The sequence below is a fragment of the Budorcas taxicolor genome, chromosome 6 (assembly GCF_023091745.1).
Source record: "Budorcas taxicolor isolate Tak-1 chromosome 6, Takin1.1, whole genome shotgun sequence".
Taxonomy (NCBI): Eukaryota; Metazoa; Chordata; class Mammalia; order Artiodactyla; family Bovidae; genus Budorcas; species Budorcas taxicolor.
Window position 1 is genome coordinate 85,881,651 of NC_068915.1, and position 18,305 is coordinate 85,899,955.

General features: G+C 37.0%; 1 protein-coding gene across 1 annotated transcript; it reads left to right on the top strand.

Annotated features, from left to right (window-relative positions):
* The first annotated feature begins 12,050 nt into the window (after positions 1–12,050).
* Positions 12,051–17,584, top strand: LOC128049383 (uncharacterized). Its single transcript, XM_052641585.1, has 3 exons — positions 12,051–12,104; positions 16,745–17,101; positions 17,228–17,584. Exons 1-3 carry the CDS (start codon positions 12,051–12,053, stop codon positions 17,582–17,584), a joined length of 768 nt encoding a protein of 255 aa, XP_052497545.1.
* The last annotated feature ends 721 nt before the right edge of the window (positions 17,585–18,305 follow it).

Below are 18,305 nucleotides of genomic sequence, written 5' to 3' on the forward strand. Positions count from 1 at the left end.
TTAACATACCATCCACAATAAAGGAAAGAAATTGACTTACGATATTATTTTTAAATTATAAAGAATAAGCCTTCACTTCTTCTGATGCATAGATAGTTAACCATGTTTTCTCTGGAAAAATGAAAAGGACAGATGTCAACTTTTAAAGATTATAACACTCTTTATTTTGTTGCTTCAGGAAATAGTTTGGATTAGCCCAGAAGCAAATGCTAACATAATAATTATAAGAATAACTTACTTAGCAATAGGAACAAAATAGATTATAAGGCATGAATCGCCTATACACTTTCTCTGAGCTTCCAGACCTCAGAAGCTAAGGCAAGGCTGACATTACTGGATGACCAGAGAGAGAATCCTTTATTATGATATCATTTTTTAAATTTCAAAAACTTAAAACAATTTTCTTTAGACTTTGACTTTATGTTGTTTCTAATTAGTGTAATTATTATGAGATTGCAAACTCTTATTTACAAAGATTTCAAGTGGATAATGCATTTGAAAGAAAACATAAATACAAAAAATGGAAATGCTTTAACAAATTTATCAATGTATAAGTTTTATATACTTTTACTAGTGAAATGTTAATATTTTCTGTAAACCTGATAATAATTAAGAAAGTAGCTTGAGATTGTGACTTTTTTACATGATGGAGATATACTTATTATCTTGGTTTTCTATACTTGGAGTATTGGGCTGTGATAATTTTATCAAATAGATTAATTGTTTTACTTTAAAATTAGAAGAATAAAACTTAGGTTAAGTTATGTGACCATAATTTGATAACTGAAATTCAGCTCCTGTAACTATTGATCCAGTAGTCTTTCTGTTAAAATCACATGGAAATGCCCTAATGAATAGTCATTGTTAATAGTTAATAATTGTTAATAATAATAAAAGATAATAATTCTCTATCAGTAAAGTTGTAGTTATCATGTTTTTAATGTTGCAACTTAAAAATGAGAAAAGAAGCCAAATTTGACTTTGAGATTTTGTAAGCATAAGCAATTAGCCTTTAATTCCTATATATAGCTACTTTTCTTTGGGAGAGGAATTAGTTAAGTGAATAGAGAATCCCTTCAAATTGATTCATTACTGAAGTATAATATATGAATGCAAAATTATGAAAAGGATAATTTTATAATAGATCTCAAAGAACTACAATTGGAGAGATTCAGATTTTGTTTGTTTGATTTTATTTTTTTTGGATGACTCTAGCAATAATGAGCATACCAAAAGAAATAAAAAGTTTAACAGAAATGTCAAATTTCTATAAGTTATTTACATATGATAAAATAATACTTATGACAAGATTAATATAATATTTCATATTTCTAACAATACACATTTTTAAGTTGTAAGTAAATGTTCAAACTTTTCTGTCTAGTGTCTTAAATATGTAAAGGTCAAAATCAGAGCCAGAAAACCATTTTAATGTCAATTTCTTAATTTCTTTTGTGTGTTTAAATTATAAAATCAACAAAACACAGCAAGTTGTTAATAACAGAAAATCTGCATATAAATTAAACCATCATACCACCTTTATTTAATTCTTGCTTACATTTTCCAGTTCTTATCTACTTGGATAATTTACTTGAAGTATGGTATTTAAACTTTTCACTTATCATGATAACATAAGCATTTTTCTAATTTCTGTAGTCATCAATATCAGTATTCATATTTTTAAATTATAAGTAACACTGGAATGAACATTCAAACATTTTTCTATTGGCTAATTTACCAATAAAAACCCTCAAGACTGAGATTCTTTAAGTTAAAGGTATAGACATTTTCATGTTTCTTTTGTATATTGCCATCCTGCTTTCAAAAAGTTATCTCAAGTAACAGAATCAACGGCTGCATGCAAGGATGTCAACCTTATCTCAACCTTGACCATATTTCGGTTTAACCTTTTAAAATAACTCCCTAGCAATTGTAAAATAGTAGGTCAAATAGAAAGTTCTATATGTTTTCTTGACAGCAAACCAAGGACTTCTGTCCACATTTTTATCTACTACTCACATTGTTATCGGAATTCGTTATTCTTAACCTTTGCATGTATCCATTGGATTTGATATTTTTCTTGTAAATTTGACAAGTTCTTTTTATGCCATAGATACAATATATGCCATGGATGTACCATAATATGCATAAATGTTTTTTCTTTGGTTAAAATTTAGCAAAAGCAAATCAGCATTTGTTTTGTTTTCCTTCCACCAATGAACCATCTCTTGCTACCTACTTCTAGAAGACCCTAGGACAAGATGAAAGCTCTGATTTTGATTGCTATCCTCTTGACTTTCACTGCTTGCTTCTCAGTAAATACCAAATATCTTCACATATAATCTTCTTATTTAGTTTTTAATCATAAAGTATATGTTCATTTCATTGTTTAATGTCAACATAACTTTATACTACACATACCTTGTTTTAATTTTCTTTTTGCCTGAGACCTTAATTTAACTTTCCTCTGTAATCTCTTGTTGGGCTTGGAATACAATCAATATTTTTCATTTATATTTTGATGGTCTTTAGAATTCCCAATATGTGTATATAGGACCTTGTAGTAACATGATTTGAAATTATTTACTATGAATTTAGTATCATTCCTGGATAACATTTAATTTTTGTTATCTCCTCAAAAAGAAACATGTGTGAAGAAGAGAACTGATTATAAGGAAAACTATAAAATAAATCTGCAACCATATGAGATTTCACATGAATCAACTAAATTAAGATATTCTAGATATGATATATAAATTCCCATCAAGAGTATGTGCTTAGTATCCTCTTATATTTTTAGATCTGTTTACTTAATGCTTGCACCGAAGTTACAAGGCTTATTGCAACAAACATAATTCAGTATCATATCATAAACAACCAAAGTCTTATGGGGACTCCTAACTATGGGAACTGCCTCTTCCCTCCTTGTCCCATGCTAAAATGCTGATTTATCTTTATATCAAATTCATGAGGGATTCCCGGGATTCCCTGGTGGGTGGTTAAGAATCTGCCTGAAATTCGGGAGACCAGGGTTCAATCCCTGGGTTGGGAAGATCTCCTGGAGAAGGGAACAGCTACCCACTCCAGTATACTGGCCTTGAGAATTCCATGGACTCTACAGTCCATGGGGTCTCAAAGAGTTGGACACGACTGAGTGACTTTCACTTTCACTTTTAAATTCATGAAGACTTTGGCTCCATAATGGTCTCCAGTTTCAGCACCTGAGTTAATGATAGTCATTTTGACAAAAAAAAAAAAAAAAAAAAAAGCCAAACCTAGCACTACCTGGACACTGAAGATTGTTTGGCAACACCATTATGAGAATATAATATGAGAGGAATTCATTTGCTTAAAGACCTCCAGAAAAATTGATCATCCTGCAGATGGTGACTGTAGCCATGAAAGTAAAAGACGCTTACTCCTTGCAAGGAAAGTTATGACCAACCTATATAGCATATTCAAAAGCAGAGACATTACTTTGCCAACAAAGGTCCGTCTAGTCAAGGCTATGGTTTTTCCAGTGGTCATGTATGGATGTGAGAGTTGGACTGTGAAGAAAGCTGAACACCGAAGAATTGATGCGTTTGAACTGTGGTGTTGGAGAAGACTCTTGAGAGTCCCTTGGAGTGCAAGGAGATCCAACCAGCCCATTCTGAAGGAGATCAACCCTGGGATTCCTTTGGAGGGAATGATGCTAAAGCTGAAACTCCAGTACTTTGGCCACCTCATGCGAAGAGTTGACTCATTGGAAAAGACTCTGATGCTGGGAGGGATTAGGGGCAGGAGGAGAAGGGGACGACAGAGGATGAGATGGCTGGATGGCATCACTGACTCGATGGATGTGAGTCTGAGTGAACTCCGGGAGGTGGTGATGGACAGGGAAGCCTGGTGTGCTGCGATTCATGGGGTCGCAAATTGTCGGACACGACTGAGCGACTGAATTGAACTGAACTAATACACTGACAAAGGAGAGTGAGGGGAAGGTAAGCAATGATTTACTAAACATTGGTAAGGTGAGGATAAAAATAATGAGAGCATATTAGGCAGTGAAAAATTAGGTAAAACTGACATTTGCAATAACTTGGAAGACAAACCTTCCATGTGCCCAATGAGCCTATACCTCTAGGGTAGTGGATGAAAAAAGCTAGTGCTTCCTTTCCCATCTCCTTTGCATCAGTTAAATGAGTGTCAGATCATTTATTCTGTAAGTATATTTTTCTTGTATTTTGTGGGTTTTTATAAACTTTGCTAAATTTCAAGTTCCCAGACAGGTACAAATGTAGGGAGGGAGGGAGGTAAGTAAATAAATTCTAAAGTGTACATATATATTATTTTCTGAATCCTCCTTCATATTTGGGAAAAAATCAGAACTATATATATCAATAATTGATTGTATTGTTTTCTTCACAATACAGCAGATTCTGAAGGGTTCTCACCTTTTATTTTACATCAGGGAATATATTCTCCATCCCAAAGAGAAGGATTTTGATAGACTATATATTATAGTATGAGATAGTCCAGGATAAAATGGAATGGGACGGACTGGATAGGACACTGAGTACGTTGCACTTTGTAACTCCTTATTCTGTTACATATGTGTATGTAGGTACATACAGGGCCATATTGTACTGGGCCAATAATGTATTTCTTACTGCTATGCACCAATCTTAAATTTTCAAAGCAATGACAGCATATCTGAAAGAATATTACTTTTATGTTCTGCCATTAACTCTATACTGACTTCCGAGAGAAGGGACAGAGTTGATCAATTTCAATAAAGGCAAAAGCTCACTGGACTTGTATTCCAACTGAGATACAAGTGGGAATACTTGGGTAGAAAAGCTTAAAAGAAGGTGTTTGTGATTCTTCCCTGCCAAGTGAGCTATCTGAATGAATGACTTAGAAGCAGAATACATCAAGTTAATAGCAACCTTAAATTTGACACTTGAAGTGGACATGAGAAAGGTAATTGGAAATGAGAGATAAGAAGACACTATAACAGAATGCAGTGAGCACAGCCCTTACCAGGCTGCAACTGCTGTGCATCATTACTCCATTCCTGTTGCCAGGAAATAGGTATTGCTCAGCGGTTGGTTGGCATCTCAGTTGGCTCCACCCACAAGCAATGAACTGTCAATGAGGGACTATTAGAGAAGTGATTCAGCCAATGGTGGAAAGTGTGGTGGTCATCAGGTGAAGAGTGAGGAAAGAGGCAGATTCAGGCCTTCTCCCAGAGCCTCTCCAGCTCACCCAGCCTTGGGCCAGTGGGTGAGCTAGAGAGCTTAGAGAACAGACCGAGGTATGGACTCCAAGACTCTAGAGCCCTCATCAGGGCCGTACACTCAGCCTGGCAGCAGGCCATGAGGCAGCACTGAATCTCTGTCCCTGCCCCATCTTTGCAACCTAATAGCAGTGGCAGGTTGCCTTGCTGCAGTCAGTGGGACTTGGCTTTCCCCCCATCCCATTTGGGTGGCCTTAGGAGCCTGAGAGTCAGTTGGGTTGGCCACCTGACTCCCTCAATGATGACAGCTGGGCAGGGTCTGGGAACCTAGCCCTGAGGGAGCTGCCAACTGAGATCTGCATCTTCTTAACCAGGACTGGGACCTTGGAGAGCAAAAGTTGTGCCTTAGGACCTTGCCCTTTCTTGTCAGCGTAGAGAATAACATTCGTTTAGTAGAGATTTACAGGAACATTATTGCCTGACCATGACCTGACTTCAAGAACAAAAGATCTGACACCAAGAAGTTTGCAAGAACTAGCCATGCGCCTCCCTCACATTTACTATAAAAAGGCTTTGCTGAAAGCTTTTGAGAAGTTTGCGCTTTTTAAGAAATGAGTCACCCATCTCCTTGCATGGCCCTGTAATAAACCTTTCTCTGTTCCAAACGCCAATGTTTTAGTGTTGTTTGGTCTCATTCTGCATTGGGCACACAGACTTGCATTTTCAGTAACACACTACATGGATAGGACTCTCAAGTGAATATTTCAGTCACCAAGGATAACTTCAGCCATGTGACAGTGTCATTGACAAAAGAAATGACTACAAAAAGCAAAAAGTCAGTGTGTGGAACTGAATGGAATTAGCTTTAAATGAGCTTGTATAACGGATTCAGTTCAGTTCAGTCGCTCAGTTGTGTCCACCTCTGTGACCCCATGGACTGCAGCACGCCAGGCTCACCAACTCCTGGAGTTTACTCAAACTCATGTCCATTGAGTCAGTGATGCCATCCAACCATCTTATCCTCTGTTGTCCCCTTCTCCTCCTGCCTTCAATCTTTCCCAGCAGCAGGGTCTTTCCCAGCTAAAGGATTAGTATTTTCCAAATATGAATTTTAGCCTTGATTCTCAGACTTCTGGCTATGAAGGCATAATAAGAGAGATCATATCTACAAGTGACATGTTGCCACAGTTTAGGGTGGCCATAGTATTCCCACAAAAATATTTCTGAACCACCAGAACACCTGAACACAGCTCATTAACTCACAAATTCCTCTGAAATTAGTATAGTCTTATGACTTGTCTAAAGATTTTTCCATTCACATTCAGACTTCTTTCTCATGATCACACCTTTCCCAGGTTCAGAGTAACTGGGACATAGGAAGCTGTACCAAAATTTCACCGAATTCCCACCAGGATATTACCATATGCTATGTTGCTACTTGTTTTGTATAGTTTTTAAGTCCACTTGATACTTGCTGAAGAATATTTTGTCCTAGAAGTTTGAACATCATTCTCAGCCCAAGACCACTGCTGCCAGTAGAGCAGAGTAGGCGTCACAGCCGTTTAGTCACTCAGCGGTCACATCATTCAGTCCTGTCAGGAGACACCAGGTATTTTTCGTGGAATTTAATGTAAGTATCATTAACTGGACATTATGAATTCTTAATGTGTAACTGAAGAGGCAAAATGAGAAGACCAAGGTACCAAGCGACCGAAAAAATAAAAAGCCAGTATTCATTAGGTCAAGGGAAGAAAGGGTAAGTTTGAAATTATTAAAACTTAGAATCTCGCAGGAAGGATCCTGCAGTATGAAATGCCAATCTTTGGAAAAGCAGAACTTGGCTGGTGCTGGTTTCTCTGAGTTTTAGAGACAGAGTCCTTTTAGTTCAAGACCTGGTCTGATACAGCGGGGTGGGAACCTGCATCTCTGAGATGATTTAATGATGTTCTCTCTGTGCTTCAGACTGTTGTGTCCTCACAGTCTCCTATAAGATGGTTTTGGGGTGGCAGCAGGTATTTAGGAAATATAATTTTGCATTCTTTGTCTTAGAATCAATTCCCAAACTTGTATAAACTTTAGGTTCCTGAAAACCTAGATCAGCCTATAATTAGGATAATAGAGATTTATTCAATTTTACTTTACCTTTTTACAAAGAAAGCTTTGAGAGATTAAAGAGCTTTATCACAAGATAATATTATGCATAAATGGCAAAGTCAATACTGGAACTAAGGTCTTTTGAATTTCAGAACACAATACACTATTTTCCCCCTAATTTGAAAGTTGTTTAAGAATTTGTACTAGTTTTCAGGCAATGACACATATAACTATCATTACTTTTTAATATACTTAATTTTTTAGTTCTTATTATTTTTAAGTAACATCCTTATCAACACCCTATGAATAATTTTTTTTTTGGAAAAAACATTGTTGAACATGCCTGGTAAGATCTTAGTACTACCACTCAGTTGCTTCATCATTTAAAAAGCTGGATGTTAATTTCTTCATGACAATGTCCTAGAGTTATTTTGCATATTAAATTTTAAAATAAAACATTATTTATACACTAACAAATCTCACATTTATAGTTTAAATTTTTGTAAGTATTGGGTCTAGTTTACAGAGAAAACTTGTACACAGATTTCTTAATAAAGTGAAACCGTGACAAAGAAAATATATATATATTGGATATTAAGATGAAGCTAGAAACAATGCCCAAGAGAGATCTCAAGTGGGAAACTAATATCTTTGATTCATATTGATTGATACTGTTTATATAACTCCAGAGAAACAAAGCTTACTGCTCTGCAGGAGGGCAGCAGACTTCAAATATAATTCTGCTAAATCTATTTATATCAGGGAGATAGTTTCCATCTGTCCAAATAAGTCTCTGCACTAACAATAGTGTGACACTACAGTCACCTTGACTTTCCTGTGACCGGAGACATTAGCTCACTTAGGTACTGTTCTAGAGACCATTCATTCAGGAACTTGTCGAGCCATGATTGATTAAAGTTTAACTTGAGTGACAGTCTCTATTTCTTAACAGACATGTGCTTCTATTGACTTGTCTTGTTCTAATACTTTGTTAGTCACAACCCCCGCAGGAATTGTCTTTCAGTTTTGCCAGTGTTCATTCTAAGTCCTTCAGAGTCAATGATCCATTCCGACATAGATCACCCCTGGATTTGAAACACTTGGCTAATAAATATATTGGCATCTAAACAAAAAAGAAAGGATACTCATCTTCTGACAAGCTAGATTACTGTCAGAGAAAAAAGAGGTTTATTGAACTTTCCATGTAAACCTAGAATGTAGAACCATCTTCATTGTTTGGGCATGTTTTTGTTCAATGCTGACTAGATGCTAAAATTAGCAAAACAATATACTCCATTATGTCTTTAGAAATTTTAAGGCAATTAAGACAAAGAAATGAAATGAAGTATGGTGATTTAAAACTAAGATCAACTCTCAAAATGGGGTTTCTTTGTCTCCAAACCACCTACAAGTTCCAAAATATTTTTAAGAACAAATATTTCAATATTCTGTGACTTTAACAATTAGCATCTTGTCAAAAACTCAGTAGGGATTCAACAACTGGTGAATGGGTAAATGAATGAACCAAAGAATAACTAAACTCCATGACATGAAAATTATAAATACCAACATTCTTCAACTGCAAAAATTGAGGCAAATGAGGTTAAATAGCTAGTCTGGCATAAGCCAAGAAATAAAGGCTGATATTGCAAATTGAAGTAAAAATATCTAACTGTAAATTCACTTGATTAATCTCTGCAGCACACTATGACATGTAGTTTCATGAAGCTGATGAAGGTTATGTAGATTGAGAAACAAACATGAAATCCTTGCTAACTCAGTATTCAGGCCTTGAAGTGAGCAGACTTAGGTTCAGTAGTGCCTACATGTAAAATAGAGATAAGAGAACTCAATTCACCCTACCCTGTCTTGTGATTTCCCATCTTAATAACTGTGCATAACCTTTTAGAACATTCTCTCAGAAAACTATTTTAGTTCTTTAAGGATCAAAAGAAGCTTCCTTTAAAATGTCCATTTAAGTCTTTTAAATGACATAAATATCATGAAGTAATTACAGGCACAGAGAATTAAAATATAGTTCAAATTCAGCAACTGCACAAATCTGGCCTCTTTCACCACTAGATTTCTCTCTCTTGCTATTTCCAAAACTTAGATCAAAATCCTATTCCAAGCATCCACTTTTCTCATCTTTCAACAAACTGATTCAACTAAACCCATGTTACATAAATGAAAGAAAAAATATATAGATTCAGACATGTAGAAACACCCAAGGATAAAATAGTTATAGTTTCATAATTTCAACTGAAAAACAACAGAAACATAAACACATAAGATAGTCCAAAAGTCAAGTTCCAACAGTCAAGAGACATATTGGAAATGCTCTGAATCTAACTGGCCATGGTAATGTGTTTGCTATTTAGCAACATCTATTTAATAATGACTTCTAATTTTAATTCTCGATCATTCCCCCAAACTCTCTCTAGATCAAGTTAGGGTTTAATTTTAAAATAATTTTATTTTTTAACTTCCCACATAATGTATTTAACTTTTAGATAGCATAGTAAACATAATGATAGTGTGTACATGCGTGTGCTAAGTCCTTTCAGTCGTGTCCAACTCTTTGCGACCCTACAGACTATAGCCTGCCAGGCTGCTCTGTCCATGGGATTCTCCAGGCAAGAATACTGGAGTGGATGGCCATGCCCTCCTCCATGGGATCGTGCAGACCCAAGGATCTAACCCACATCCCTATGTCTCCTGCCTGGGCAGGCAAGTCCTTTACCAACTTTGCCACCTAGGAAGCCCCTATAGTCTGAAATACTGGAGTGGGTAGCCATTCCCTTTTGCCAGGGAGATCTTCCCAACCCAGGGATGGAATCCAGGTCTCCCACATTGCAGGTGGATTCTTTACCATCTGAGCCAGCAGGGAAGCCCAAGAATACTGGAGTGGGTAGCCTATCCCTTCTCCAGTGGATCATCCCAACCCAGGAATCAAACCAGACAGATTTGATGCATTGCAAACAGATTCTTTATCACCCGAGCTACCAGGAAAGTGGTCATGATAGTATAAATAATCAAAAATGACTCATTAAAATTACTTGAAATACACTTTCTGCTTCTCTTTAAAATAAAGAAGCAGTGGTTCACTTGAAGCTCCAGACTATTTTGTTGAAACAAAAGGGCATTGTGATTCATTATATAATATATGTTTCCTCAGGAAACACCAAATATTGAATGGATCAAAGCTCCTCCTCAGAAATGAAAAAAAAAAAAAAAGTACTTGCCGGAAAAGATTGCCAAATTGGCAATGACAATCTCCTACCTTTGTTTAAAGAACATCAACCAAATCTCAACTAGGCTTTTCCTTGTTATCACTATGTATCCCTTGCATCTATATAACAGCTGAAATTTCTTATTCTTTCTCTACTTCATTTGCCATCTTTCAAAAAGTCCGTGGCAGGACTAATTTGACCAGCAGGATAATCAGCCCTGAAAAGGCTCTCATACAGCGGTAAGTACATAAAAATATAAACTAAAGGACTTTTACTTTGAAATTTAAATTTTTCTCAGACTTTCAAAGACATAATTTCATGGGGGTTTTTTTTAGCATGTTCATTTTCAACAAAAGAATAGTATGTGGCTTACATAATATTTAGTTACCATAAAGCATATTAAATGTTGAGAAATTTCATATATCAAAAAAAAAGCATTTTTTTAGGCCCCTGGGACAATTAATCCATCCAATTACACAATCAATCAACCTTCCCCTCTGATGTACCTTAATGATTTTTGACCTTCATAATGACCAAAATACTGTCAGGTGTACTCTGAGAGAATGATTGCACAATATGTTTTTATTATTTGCTTGACTTTCCTTTCCTGAGATTTTAAGAATGTGTCATAGGAGAAATGATGCTTAAAAATATAACCATATGCATATATATTCAATGAATTTTTTTCCCTAGATCATTTTGAGACTCAGATTGTTCAGCAAACACACCTAATTGATGGGCAGAGATAACTGTCCAAAAGCTAGACTGCACAAAGGTGCATGAGGTTGCTTTCCCACAACTCAAGCTCATGTACTTCAAATATATTGTCAATTTTGAGCCAACTGAGAGTAAAATACCTGGACACCTCCCTTTTCTATGCACAGGTCTTTAATATACCACGTGAGGATTTTTTGAAGTTTTTTGTGACCACTCATCACAGACTGAAACACCTTAGTAGACTGTTATTAAAACTAGGAAAGGATTTATAGTATGCGATAATTTTCCTTTAGACTGTATCTAATAGGGTGATACTGTTTCTTTCCTTATTTTTCAGCTGTACCAAGAAATTAAATTTAAAACATAGGATCTAGTTAAGAAATTAATATCTGAAATACAAGTCTGTAGAAATCTACAAACCCCTATAATCACTATTTAAAAACACCAAGATACTCAATCCAAAAAAGCTGTCCATTTCAAAGTAGCAACTTCTGAAATCCAAAACCTTAGTTATAAAAGTTTCTATGGTATAAACGCTTTCTGAACAACTTTTTTGCCATTAACAAGTCAAAAGTTAAAACTAATTTCATCATTCTAAAGTTAAATGTTACTACAGCCTACTGACATTAATTGTGAGCCCAAAATAATATTAGACAAAATTCTTAAAATGCTGCAGTAGTATTCCTGTATGAGTCATATACAAGTGTTGGGACACTTTCCGAATAGTACTATTAAAAAGTAATGCTGATCAGCCACTGTGCTCACTTTCAGGAATAACCATAAGGATGAAACCACTGTGCTTGACCTTGGGCCTTTTGGCTTTTGTAACATGTTTCTTGGTAAGTCTCATTACACACATCTGTATATTTTTCTAACAACTACAACTTCAGATTTCTTTTTGCATTATACTTTATATATTAGTAGTTAGCAATCATTGTTGAAGCACTGTTCTAGTGTTTTAATCTGCCTTAAGTTTAAAAGCTAACTTAATTTCAAAAGCAACACATTGCTCATGGCTGCTATTTGGGAAAGTTTGGATCTACAATATCAGGCTACTTTATACAGACACATACAAATGTGGGTCCCACACATTAGCAATTTCACAAGTAGCTGAAACAAATTGATTGCAAGTCTTTGATCCAACATACTGAAAGACAATATTTGAATATTATTGATATTTAACACTGTTGTTTAATGTTATTGGGACTTTATTTCCTAATCTATAAAATGAGATAGTTAAAAAAGAACATTTATGGTCATCATAGTGTTCATGGAAAATCCCTTGGACAGAGGAGCCTGGCAGGCTACAGTCCCTGAGACCACAGAGTCAGACAGGACTCAGGACATATACATAGTGTTCATGGATCATCTACATCAGAGTAAACACATTCATTTATTAAAAATATGCTATATATTCTGTACTTCATCCCAGAACAAACAAGAGAGCCCAGAGAGGAGGATATAGCAATCTACATTTTGTCAAGCACTCAGGGGAATCTATGCATGCTAACTTTTGAGAAACTATAAACATTTGTACCAACAAATCTCATGGAAAAGACTGTAGAAGCTTCTAAATATCTTAAATTGCAAAAGATAAAAACCCACAAGTTTTTGGTTTTCTTAAGTAGTGAAATGATAATCTCCAAGGAGGGATGGATGAATTCCAATATAGGAATGAGGAGATTAATTCCAGAGTAATTTCTGCCAAAGATCTGTAAGATCCTTTATACCAACTGGAAAAAGAAAACTTTTTTTCAGATCATTAGGACTTTCATAAAACAGGAAACATAAAATTAAATCATTCTGAAACATCAAATAATGCTTCTTCCATCTACTCTCAGAAACTTGAATAAGACCAGGCCATACAATAGGTCACTCAGGGAGTCCAACATTGGCCTAAGTACATATTAGTGCATTATATCACTAAGCATATTATATTATTAAGTATCTTATGATATAATTTTTGATAAGCCAGTTAAACATACAGACATATTTAAAAGTTCATATCATGTCTTACTGACCTAATCTTAAAGATGATTTTCAATATGTTTATATCCTCAGAATATGAGAAAAAACATTTTCTTAATTTAAAGGATCATATTTTGATTATCTAAATAATGATTTTTTTTGCAAAATAAATTTGAGTTCAATAATCTAAGCAGTGTAAGTGAGAAGGCAATGGCACCCCACTCCAGTACTCCTGCCTGGAAAATCCCATGGGCGGAGGAGCCTGGTAGGCTGCAGTCCATGGGGTCACTAAGAGTCAGACACGACTGAGCAACTTCACTTTCTCTTTTCACCTTCATGCATTGGAGAAGGAAATGGCAACCCACTCCACTGTTCTTGCCTGGAGAATCCCAGGGACGGGGGAGCCTGGTGGGCTGCAGTCTATGGGGTCACACAGAGTTGGACAAGACTGAAGTGACTCAGCAGCAGCAGCAAGTAGAAATAAGTCTTTTCTCAGCTTAATTATGAGACTAATGATCATTAACAACTACTGAATTTTAGAAATGCAATGAGTAGAATATCTTTTACATATGGGCAAGATAAATAGTAATATTGGGCATGAAATCTTTTGCATGTTCATTCCATTATACAGAATTTTACATAAATTAAAATAATTTACAGACATTATCTCATAATCCTCAAAGAAAGACAAATGGTTTACTATTAATTTTATTAAAATACCAATAAATTTAGGTCCAAAGGATCAGCTCCAATTACATTCCAGTGAGAGGACAGGTTCTTCTACTGACATAGTATTGTCATCATTTTTACCAAGTTCACTACCTTGACCCCAAGGTGAAAAAATAACCAATCACTGTGGCTGGGTTAAGAGATTAGGAAAAGAACAGGCATTTACTAGGAAGATTTTTCATTAGACCTAACCTTTGGATCTATATCAGAATATCCTTAGGAGACAAGGCTACTTTTACCTAATTCTTCGTGTCAACAATGAAAATGATGTTAAATATTTTCCCTACACTAAGAATTTGTTTTCTGGAAAATTAAAAATTATATCTGAAACTTTTTAAACACCTTGACTAGTTTTTGGCTTGTCAAGCCCTTGAGTCAAGTATCCGCCAAACTCCAGTCAAATATCACTAGCTAGAGAGGGCAAACAAGAGTACTGATATAGAGAAGAGTTTTGGCATTTTACAACCTCATTGGTACATCAATAAAAGAATTTCACTGACATGTTGTGGGGAGAAGCCTGACTGAAGAGTCAATAGAAATGAAGAAGTATGGTTAGCAAACCTAGACTACCTTTTCTGAAAGTATTGCTATAAAGGGAAGAGATGCAGAGAGCCAGCACAGCAAGGGAAAGCACAGTTGAAAGTGGACCTTTTTCAAAAAGATAAATTGAACATAAGGGATAGTTTACTGAGAAAAACAAGACAATTGAAAGGCACATACGTGAAGTGCAGGAAGCAAACGGGACAATTGGCAGAGCTCTGAGATGTTACTTGTGAACAAAAGGAAATATCTAGATATTGATGACTTTATGGTTGTGTGGCTGGCAAATCTGTGACTCATTTCCAATTGTGTGCATCATTTTGGAGAAGAGGGAGGAAAATCATCTTGGTGGAGAAGATGGGGGCTCAGAAAGAGGTAGAGAATTTTAATGAAATCAGCATCCACTTGGGAAAATCACAGACCACTAAGGAAGATGAAAAGCAAACCTCAAATACTTGAGAGATTTGTAGGAGAGCACTGAAGGACCATAATCTGTGGTGGCACAGTGCTTTCACTATCTGCCAGCCCTGTTCAAGAGCTCATGACAAGGAATCATGGACAATTTAAGGTAATTCTAAAGTTGTGAGTGCTCAGTCATGCTCGACTTTTTGCAAGCCCTAGGACTGTAACCCGCCAGGCTCCTCTGTCTGTGGGATTTTATAGGCAAGAATACTGGAGTGGGTTGCCATTTCCTTCTCCAAGGGATCTTCCTGACCCAGGGATCAAACCCACATCTCTTGAATCTCCTGCATTGTCAGGCAGATTCTTTATCACCGCACCACCTGGGAAGCCCAATTCTAAAGTTTGGAATTATCAAAGGGGAAACAAAAGACAGACCAATAGGTGGAGGGCCTGAGGAGAGCAAGAGGGAATGTGCTTGTGTGTCCATAGAAACCCTCAGTAAAGGAAGACTTGTACTTTCTTACCCTAGAGCATTGCCATATTTTCCCTTCACTTGCACACCCTCTCCCCATTTTGTATTATTTAAGCCTCTTTACAAAGGCTGGCCTTTTAGTGAGACAATCATTCATCTTTCCTCTAGTGGAACCTAATCAACATTTGTTTCCTGCACTATTTGTCAAAAGTTGTATTTTCAGAGTAGCAGGTAACATTTCTTGAGCACTGTACCTGAACCAAGCATGGTCCAAGTACCTGACAGGCACCATTTCACAGCAAATCTCACAATGGCCCTAGGAGGTGGATACTTTTAGGACTGACATTTTCCAAATGAGGAAAGAGAGTCTCCAAAAGGACTCCACATTCACACAATCTCTAAGTAGCAGATGCAGAATTTAAACCTGGGCATGAAACTGCAAGAGACTAGCTTTCTGCCTCTCTTTCAGCCATTTTTGAACTGCTGTGGATTGTAGGCACTTGGTTTGTAGACTCACAAAAGACAGGAGTGTGTCTCTACCTCTCCTATATTAGTGCAGACCAAAAAGTAGTAATATATTTCACACTTTATTAGTGTTCAAAGCCTGGAACAACCCTGAATAAAGAGATATTTTCCCCATTTGGAATGATTGCAAGCACACGTCCTACTATAAGCAAACAAAATGATTTGACTGAACTTTTCCACTCAGTATTATCTCAGGTTTCATTGAGAGACTAGGCATTCAGAGAGTAAAAAAGAAACTCCACATTTTCTCTGACAAAGACTTTAGATACATGTAAGAGTTTTTCATTGCTGCATAATAAGTTGCCATAAACTAGTAGTTTTTTTTAAATGCATTTATTGTCTTGCTGTTTCTTTGGTCAGACTCTGGCCTTGGCTCGGCTGGATTCTTGCTCATACTTTTAGAAATTTTGAAAGGTGTAGCCAGGGCTATGGTCCATTCTGGAGCCCAAGTCGTCTTTCAACTTGCATGGATGTTGACAGAATTCAGTCCCTTGTCAGTAAGACTGAAGTCCCCACTTGCTTTCTGGCTAAGAACCAGAGACCAATCCTAGCTCTTTCCACCCAAGGCATTCACACTCAAGTCATCATCTTCACATATGGTGTGTGCCTCTCTGCTTCAAAGTCAACAGAAGACATTCAAGTCTCTCTGAATTCTCTCTCTGACCTGTAGAACCTATTTTACAATAAATGAGCTCAACTGATAAGTCAGGCCAGCTTGGGCCAGCAGGGAATAGGAATCTTGGGAGGCACCTAAGAATTCTGCCTAACACAGAAAATACACATTCTTATGCTTGACACTGAAATATCTAATTTAAAACTGTTTACTTCTTTTTTTTCCCATAGTCTGGAGAGAGTCACAGAGGCCCCAGCCTGCCAGTGCCTAGACCACTGCCACCTGCTCGACTTCCTCCACGACGCATTCCTTCTATCCCAGGATTTGTTCAACGCCCTTCTCTACCCTCTGGTCCAGGGAGAATTCCACCACGCCGTCCTTTCTTCCCAGGTTATCCAAATCCACCAAGACCTTATCCATATAGACCTCAACAGCTCTTTCCATATCCTCCATTTTATCCTCCCTTCTTTCCACCTCTGCCCCCAATACCACCAACTACAACAGACTCCCCTACTGCCTCCATTACCGACAGAACAAACTCCATTACAGATACAACAGTCCCCGACATCGACACACCAGTCCCCGAGGTCGACACACCAGTCCCCGAGGTCGACACACCAGTCCCCGAGGTCGACACACCAGTCCCCGAGGTCGATACACCAGTCCCCAACGCCGACACACCAGTCCCCAACGCCGACACACCAGTCCCCGAGGTCGACACACCAGTCCCCGAGGTCAACACACCAGTCCCCAACGCCGACACACCAGTCCCCGAGGTCGACACACCAGTCCCTGAGGTCGACACACCAGTCCCCAATGCCGACACACCAGTCCCCGAGGTCGACACACCAGTCCCCGACGCCGACACACCAGTCCCCGATGCTGACACAGTAGACTCCATTATAACAACAGTCCCCATAACAAACAATATAGACTCCACTACAAACACAGCAGAATCCACCACCAAATTCATCAAGCCCACAACTACATCATCCAATACCCAAAATTCCTTTAAGAGATTTTTAGAAAAACTTCTTTTCTTTTTTGGATATGGAAGAGATAGCCCATGAGCTCTGAGTTTTGGGGAGAAATAATCTTAGAAATTGTAAAAGAAAGCACAAGTTATGAAAACAGTATGCCAACAAAGTGAAAATAAAGAATTGAGCAATGATACTAAGCCTCCAGTGTCCTCAGGAGAGCCATCAGTTTGTCCGCATTTATGCCACCCATTTGAAAATTAGTGCTACCAGAAACCTGCCCTTGTACTATGAAACCAAGGAGGGAATTAGGAAAAATACAATGAGATACCTAGACTCAGAGCTTAGAGTGATAAAGTTGGAAAAATAGGCAACAGGATCCTTTCCTGGGTACCTCAACCCATCATATAATTACAAAACACAAAATAACATGTTAAAAGATACTAAAATTAAATAATCTTAGCTCTTGCAGCTTTTTACATAATCTGTCAATTCCAGAGCAGAGATGTCTTCCTAGCAAATCTAAATATCTAAATGAGGTACATTCAAGGCCCAAATCTTGAAATGTCATATAAAAAATCATTTTCCAGCCAAAGTAGGACTTGATAAATAATGATCATTTCAGACGTCAATAATAAAAGGAAGATGGCTGAGAAATCCAAATTTCCATTGCTTCCTATTATTAGGTAAGATTTTAATCAAAAGTATTATGACCATTTTGGAAAAAAAAGTATTATGACCATCACGGCCTCACTGTATCATGAGAGCAATTATCTCTCATAGATTTTTTTCACTGTTGAAGTATAAACCTCCA